The following is a 7,404-nucleotide window of genomic DNA, read 5'->3' as shown; positions in this document are numbered from 1 at the left end:
CCGGGATGAGCTTCCCGCGGCCCCTGCGCCGCTCCGTCAGCCTCAGCCCGGCCCGCACCCTGCGCCTCGTCGTGCTGGGGCAGAGCGCCGTGGGCAAGACAGGTAAGACGGGGCTTCCCCCTCATCCTCCCGGTGTCCCCCCGGCATCTCCCGCCAGCACCCCTCCGGCATCCCCGCATCCCTCCGGGATCCCTCCGGCATCCCCCGGTACCCTTCTGGCATCCCCAGGCGTCCCCCCGGTATCTCCCCTCTGGCTTCTTCCCGGGCAGAGGGACCGACCCTCCCGTGTCCCTTAGAAAGCCGGGATGGGGAACATAACCCCGGTGTCTCCCAGCCCATGGCGTTTGAGGGCACCGAGTTTCCCTCCCCTCGAGTTCCCCGCGTGGACACTTCGCAGCCGGGGCTCGTCCCTCGGGGGGTTTTCCCGTGCCCAAGGGGTCCCCGGCTACGCGGGAGTGGTGGGTCCGGGGGGGCACATCGCTGACCGGGAGAGCTTTCCCAGAAGCTGGGCTCGGGTTTGGGCTTTCCTAGGTGTTGGGAGTTCGCTGCTCATTCCCGGCGCCCGCAGCGGCTTCGCGGAGCCTCCTGCACGGCGCCCTGGCTGTTTTCCTTGAGGAAAACTCTCTTTCCCTGCGCCTTGCTCGGCGCTCTCCGTCTGCGCCCGTCGGGGTGGGGGTTCGGGATGCTCTGCCGGGAGCACCTCAGCTCCTTCCTTCGCCGTATTCCTTCCTGGGGATCATCCTTTCCCCCTTCCCACTCCTCTACCCCGGGCTGTGAGCACTTGGGAGCAAAGGTGCCAGGAAGGGGTCAGAGGCAGGGGAAGGTGTGTATTCATGTGGATCCGCACCGGTTTATTGCAATGATCCATCATCCGTGCAGAGCCTGGGGGAGCCTTTGGGACACAGCCAAGCTGCCACGTCCTCGGGGAAAGGGAATGTCCTGCCCCTTTGGAAGAGGCATCACCTGTGCAGGTGCTGCAGCACCGGCGGCTGTTGCAGCCGCTGGAGTTGCTTTTCTGTGCACAGCAACTGGCACTAGTGAAAAATTGTAATTCCCTGATTGAATTAGAGGAGGCAGCTCCCAGCTCTCCACGAGCAGCACGGGAGCACGGGATGGGGCTCAGCTCTGCAGTACCCAGAGCACCAGGGCAGTATTCGGCCTCGACAGAGCAGATGGAGCCTGTACAGCACATACAGAGCCTTTGGCTCACCCCCACCCCGGGCTGAACCCGTGTTTTCCTGCTGGTGTCGATCCCACCCGGCACAGAGCAGATTCCTGGGAGCTTCAGGCCCTTCCTGCAGGCAGTTGAGGGGCTGTTGTGCCTCCTCCTTCGGGTGGGATCGTGCTGAGGGTCTTTAAAAGTTCCTCCAGTTGGGCTCAGCTGTGGCTTCTGTTGGTGCCATCAACACTCGTGTCCTCCAGCAGCGGGGTTTTTGCCCGTGTGACGGTGACAGAGGCCATGGAATCAGGGCACAGGGAGGTCATTGATATGTGGCTCCTGCAGAGGAGCGTGCCAGGAACAGGGAGCAGCCCCAAGGATGTGAGTGGGCCCCACACTGGAGCATCACCAGGACAAGCTGCTGCGTCCACCCTGCAGGACACAGAACCAGGCTGGGAGAGCCGAGGGGTGGGAACAATTAATTCCCAGAAAGAGTTTGGGGTTTTTTGGAGCAGTTTGGAAACCTTCAGGGTGTGGTGATCTGAGGTCACAGACCCTCCGAGTAGGAAGGGGGGTTGGGGGCAGCCCTGTGGTTTAAGGATCGGGGCTGTGCATCTCACCCTCGGGAGCTGGAAACGCAGCCCGGCCAGGGCTTGTGTTATCCTCTGCTGCTGCTGCCCAGCGTAAACTTTGCCATAATCCAGAGCAGAGCTCTGCTGCAGCACGTGGACAGAAGATGGATCGGTGCTGGACACCGTTCCACAGCAGCACAAACAGGGCAGCACGTGGGCAGGCGCTCAGAGCAAACAGGAGGTGCCCAGCCCTCCCCTCTCCCCGTGGCAGGTAAATCACCCCTCGAGCCCACAGCCATCCCTGGAGCCCAGGTTCTATACACAATTAACCCTTTCAGCTCTGGGGCTCTCCTCAGAGAGCCCTCCCCGGGGTTACTGATGTTCAGGATGGGGAAAGAAACCTCCTTATAAGGCTGGGTGGCCACGGCCGCTCTGCCTGCGGCCGCTTCCCCCATTGGCAACTCCGCTCCTGTTCCTGCGCTCCAGCCAATTTTTAATCAATCTAATTGGCTCCTCTTCTCATCCCACAGCATGTGCTCCAGCTTTGGGTGGCTGCCTGACATATGACACACAATCAGGTGCTTTCTACAGACCGAGCCTGGCTCGTCCCACTCCCCCTGATAATTCCATTGCCTCTTTGAAGGTGCCGATAGGTGCCTCCTGCAGGGATCCCTGGTTATCTCCTCAGAGCAGTTTGGCTAAACTACCTGCTTTTCCCATCAAATCCCTTCCCTGCTGGGCAGGTTTAAACCCACAGGCGGATTGGGGGGTGAGGGGATGGTGAATCCCCCAAACAGGAGCCGGGCAGGTTGTGAGAGGCAGGAGAAGCTGTTGGGGCTGGTGGAGCAGGAAGCCTGACTTAGGTGGGATGCCACATTCCTGGGACAAGCACACAGATCTTGACTGGTCTGGTGTGGGTCTGTAAGGGCAGAACACTGGGAACATTTGCTGATGGGCAGATGGGACAAACTGACCCCAGGCTGCACAGGGAAGGTGAGCTTGGAGTGTCGTACTGGCTTGGTGTTGGATTTTTACATCCCCCCTTGTGTTTCTGGAGGGATTTTCATCACATCCTGGTTCTGCTGAGGGTTATTCTCCCGTCACACTCCTGCTCTGTTCCCTTCCTCCCGCTGCGCTGGCACCTGGTGTGCAGCCTCTCCATCCTCTCCCTCCTGGATCTGCACTCCTGCCTTGCTCTGGCTGTTCTTTTTTCCCCTGTTCCCACTCATTTTCCTCTAATTTCCCTCTCCACTCCTGTTGCCTCTCCAAGCCAGCTCTCAGCCTCTCCACTGCCTTTCACTCCCATCTCCATTACCATCATTAACACCTTGAATGGCTCAGGAACCACTTCCACCCGTGCTTCTGAACTCTCTTCAGCTTCCCAACCACAAATTTCCCCCCAGGCGTCGGTGCCACTCTCCCCATGGCTGGAAATTCCTGCCTGGAGACTTTGCACCACGGCAAAGCTTTTCCTGCCTCTCACAGGAAAATCTGAGGAGGCTGTGGAGGTCTTTTGCAGTTCCCAGGGGAGCTTGCCCACCTCCCAGCCCTGCTCTGGAGCCGGGGTCTGGATCCCTCAGCCTGGTTGGCTGGGATTGATGAGAGGCAGCCAGGAGAGAGCCCTTTCTGTGCTGATGGAGTGGCTGGGCAAGGCTACAGCACCAGCAGCCCTCACCCTGCCAGCAATTTGGGAATTGCCTGGCTTGGCTCTGGCACAGGGAAACCTGTAATTGGATGAGGGGGTTTAATTGCCCGAGCTGTGGCTGCTCCTGCTGCTCCTTGCCCTTGCAAAGAGGAAAAATCGTTCCAAAGGAGCAGATCCCTGTGTTGGTGCTGTGGCAGCATCAGAAGGGGCTGGGGTGCTGGAGGCCTTGCAAGGATGAAACTGGTCCCCAGTTGTGCCCAGCATCCCAGGGATGTGAATTCCCAGGCTCAGGCATAGCAGGGAGGGGATGTGAGGACCGAGAATGGGCTGATCCTCCAGACACCGGCTCAGCTCCCCTCCCAGCTCCTGGTGTCACTTCCAGCACTGCCTTCCTGCAAGGCACGGCTGGCCTAGGGGGGAGATCCTGGTTTGCCGTGCCCTGTGTTCCTCCCACTTTGGCCTTTCGGTGAATTCCATGAAATTCGGTGCCAGCAGCCTTCCCTTCTCCACATGCTGTGTCTGGGTCAGGTTAAACAGACTGGGCTGAAATTCATGGGACCCCTCCCACAGGTCCCTGCTCCATCCATTCTGCAGGTCCCTGCTTCATCCTTCCCACAGATCCATCCTCCATCCCTCCTGCCTCAGGCAGCTGATGTTTCCCTGCAGTTTGATCTGACAACCATAACAGGCTTTGTTGTGGTTTTTTTTTCCAGCACTGACCGTACGATTCATCACCAGGAGGTTCATTGGAGACTATGATCCAACTCTAGGTAGGGAAACTCCTTTTCCTTGGTGCTGTCACAGAGTTAACTGTCCCGAACTCACCACATTCCCTCCTGTTCCTCCTTGTCCAGACCAGCTGTGGGCAGAGCCCCCAGCCATCCTGGCCTCTCCCTGGTTCCTGAATCCCTTTTTCCCTTTCTGTTGTTATTATTATCCGTTTTCCCTCTGCTGCTCCATGACCCCATGTTGCTCCCACGCTTTGGTCACTGCTGCCCCCGCAGCCATCCACATGTCCTGGGGTCTCTGGTGCCATGGGAGATGCTGGGCCTGATGCCACAGCACAGGGCTGCCCTTCCTGGGCATGGAAAGACAGGCTGGTTCAAGATGTGGCCTTGAAACAGAGGCCACAGGGCTGTGGGATGCAGCAGGTGAAAATCCACTTCTCTGTCACGGCTCCATCGCAGCCCCCCAGGCTGTGGCTGCTCCCCTGGGGTTCTCTCACACACCTTTGCTGTCTGTCCCCCCCAGAAATGATCTACAGGCACGTGGCTGTCATTGACGGGGAGATGGTGCACTTTGAGATCCTTGACACGGCAGGACAGGTGAGCTCAGGCCGTTCAGAGCCCGGGAAAACACCACTGGAGCAGAGCAACCTGCCATGGAAGGCCGTCCCCGCTCTCCCACTGGCCTTAATCCATGGTGTCTGGGTACCCCTCATGGTGTCCATCTTGGAAAAAGGATGTTTTGGTGAATTTATGTCTCTCTAATGTCAGTCACGGTGTGGCTTCAGGGGAATGTTTCCACATTCCCGTTGCTGGTGGGTGGCACCACTCTGCCGGTGGAGCATCCTGGTGGCTCCAGGGAGCAGTGATTCCCCCCTTACCCGTGCCAGGACAAGGCTGATGGCTGTCCCCATCTGCCACACTGCCCAAACCACCACGTCCCTGCCCCAGGCATTGCCTGCAGGTCACTGCTCCCTGCGAACCCACAGCCAAAACCTTCCCGGGGACGGCGCCGGGCCCTCGGGAGGTTTTTCCGGGTTGCAGCCCGGCAGTGCTGGAATTCCAGAGGCGTTAACGGGAGCCCGTCTGCCCCGGCAGGAGGAGGACTCCCTGCAGATCGAGGAGAAGATCAAGTGGGGCGATGGCTTTGCCGTGGTGTACTCGGTGACCGACCGGTGCAGCTTCGACGAGGTGATGCGGCTCTGCTTCCTCATCAACCACCTCCACGCCAGCCCCAAGCGCAGCGGCGGCGCCGAGCAGCCCCCCGTCGTCATCGTGGGCAACAAGAAGGACCTGCAGTTCGACAGGATGGTGTCCACAGAGGACGGGGAGAACCTCTCCAAAGCCCTGAAGCTTCCTTTCTACGAGATCTCCACCCGGGACAGCTACGAGGAGCCGGTGGCCGTGTTCAGCAGCCTCTACCAGGAGCTGCTGAGGCAGGGGCACTTCTCCCCGGGCTCCTTCAAGAGGAGGACAGTGTCCAAGCTGATGGAGAAGATTCCCAAGATGCAGGCCAGCTCCACCCTGAACTCTGTGGGCCGGAGCCTCAGCTTTAACTCCTTCAGGGACTACATCCCTGAGTGAGTGTCCTGGCTCCAGGACGGCGGGACGGCTCATCCTGCTGCTCCAGCCCCAGGGTCAAGGGAGGCTGGTGGGGCTGTGCCGGCTCCCCAAAGGGGAAGGTGGAGAGTGGGGAGGGTGGGATTGGGATACAAGAGCCCGTGGGTTCTTACAAACAGGCTTTGTGCCAGCAGGGAAGATGTTCTTCATCCCTCTGACCCCTCTGTTCCCTCTTCCCTCTCCTGCATGGCTGCAGTCAGCAGCACCTTGGCCCATGGTGACTTCAGTGGTGTTGGGCCGGCCTTTGGAGGCTCAGCTGTGTTTTGGCAAGGCTCAGACCCAGCACAGACACATCCAGGGGGTCTTTCCTTACTGCCCTAAGCTGGCTGTGTCTGTCTGTGCCCCAAATCCAGCCCCCACAACGGGTGACCCTGAGGGCTGCGCTGGCTCCTGGAATGCCACCAGCTGTCCCTGCCCTGGGGATGGACCCTGCTGCCTCTGCTGCCCGCTGTGGCTGGTAAGACCCCCTGGATTCTCAAACCCTGCCAGCCCATCCAGCTGCTCCGGGGGTGATCCCTGCCCACCCCCACCCCTAAGTGCCCCCAGACCCTCGCACTGTATGGAGGAGGGTGACAGGGGGCTGTGTCCCTCTCTGCCTCCACTGCTGTCCCCCAGAGAACCAGGCCAGCTGGGTTTGCCCATCTCCAGCCCCTGCCAGAGGCCAGGGCTGAACTTCCATCCCGGTTTTCCCCTGGATTTGCAAACTGAAGCGGCTGTGGAGGGGCTGCTGGAGCCACTCTCCCGACCTGCTGCACACGGCTGGAACCCCGGGCACGTTACAGCAGACAGGGATCTGTTTACAGCAGGGGGGAAAAGCCTGTTAATCCCTGGCTTTTCCAAAAAGCCATTTTTTAACATTTCAGGCCCCTTGGCTTGCTCTCCTCTAGTGAGACTGTAAATAAACCCTGGAAGAAGGGCAGCAGATGCTCCATCCCTGCTGAATCCACCACCTGCTCCCTGCTTTCCAAGGTTCCAAGTCACCCCAGGCCTGACATCTCCACCTCGCTGGGGCAGCCCATCCCTGGGGGAGGCAAATCGACCCGCCCAGATTTCAGATGCACACTGAGCCCTTAGGCTCAGATCCCGCTTCTCCATCCCAGAAGAACAGCATTCCCAGGGCAGCTTCTCCTGTTGATGCCCTGCCCCTCAGTAGCAAGGACACGACGGAGCCGATTCCAGGAGGTACAAATGCTGTTGCTTGCAGGGGCCCCTGTGTCTGTTCATTAATTTCCCCACTCCCAAAGAGAGAATCACCACGGGCTGAGAATTTGTCTGTTTGCACAGGGATGGGGCAGGAAATATATGATGGGCAGGATCCAGGTCACAGCTCATGCTTCCCTCCCTCCCTGCCGGTGCTGGGGGCTCTGTGGCTGTTCAGGGTGGCTGTGCTGGGACCTTGTGGTGTGACCTCTCCCTTGTCCCCCCTGTTGTGACCGACCCCGTTGTCTGCTGCTGCGTCCTGTGACAATAAAAGCCGAGTTCCCAAGCACCTGTGACGCTCCCATGGGTTATTTTTAGGGTGCTGGGTCCCTCTCAGGGAGCAGAAGCAAAGGGGTGAGTGTTGTGGGATCACCTTAAATTAGGGCTGGGCATCCCCCTTACCCTCCACCCACGCCCCAGCACCATGCACTGTCCTGGGTCCCTCCATCCCTAGGGATGGGAATGGCTGGATGTGTGCCTGGG

The 7,404-nt window shown here is 59.5% G+C and overlaps 1 protein-coding gene across 1 annotated transcript; it reads left to right on the top strand.

Moving 5' to 3' along the window:
• On the top strand, positions 1 to 7,203 carry LOC108509011 (ras-related and estrogen-regulated growth inhibitor-like). Its single transcript, XM_017838228.1, has 5 exons — positions 1 to 102; positions 4,090 to 4,146; positions 4,628 to 4,701; positions 5,200 to 5,681; positions 6,585 to 7,203. Exons 1-5 carry the CDS (start codon positions 6 to 8, stop codon positions 6,793 to 6,795), a joined length of 921 nt encoding a protein of 306 aa, XP_017693717.1. The 5' UTR covers positions 1 to 5; the 3' UTR covers positions 6,796 to 7,203.
• The last annotated feature ends 201 nt before the right edge of the window (positions 7,204 to 7,404 follow it).

The sequence above is a fragment of the Lepidothrix coronata genome, unplaced genomic scaffold (assembly GCF_001604755.1).
Source record: "Lepidothrix coronata isolate B3197 unplaced genomic scaffold, Lepidothrix_coronata-1.0 Scaffold329, whole genome shotgun sequence".
Classification (NCBI taxonomy): domain Eukaryota; kingdom Metazoa; phylum Chordata; class Aves; order Passeriformes; family Pipridae; genus Lepidothrix; species Lepidothrix coronata.
The sequence above is the reverse complement of the archived record's forward strand: the minus strand, read 5'-3'. Positions and strand labels throughout refer to the sequence as shown.

Bases quoted from the DNA above. Each gene is read 5' to 3' on its own strand.
- LOC108509011 (XM_017838228.1), top strand. From the start codon at position 6: ATGAGCTTCCCGCGGCCCCTGCGCCGCTCCGTCAGCCTCAGCCCGGCC. The intron at 103-4,089 runs GTAAGACGGGGC...TTTTTTTTCCAG, and splicing joins GAGCGCCGTGGGCAAGACAG to CACTGACCGTACGATTCATC. The intron at 4,702-5,199 runs GTGAGCTCAGGC...CTGCCCCGGCAG, and splicing joins TCCTTGACACGGCAGGACAG to GAGGAGGACTCCCTGCAGAT.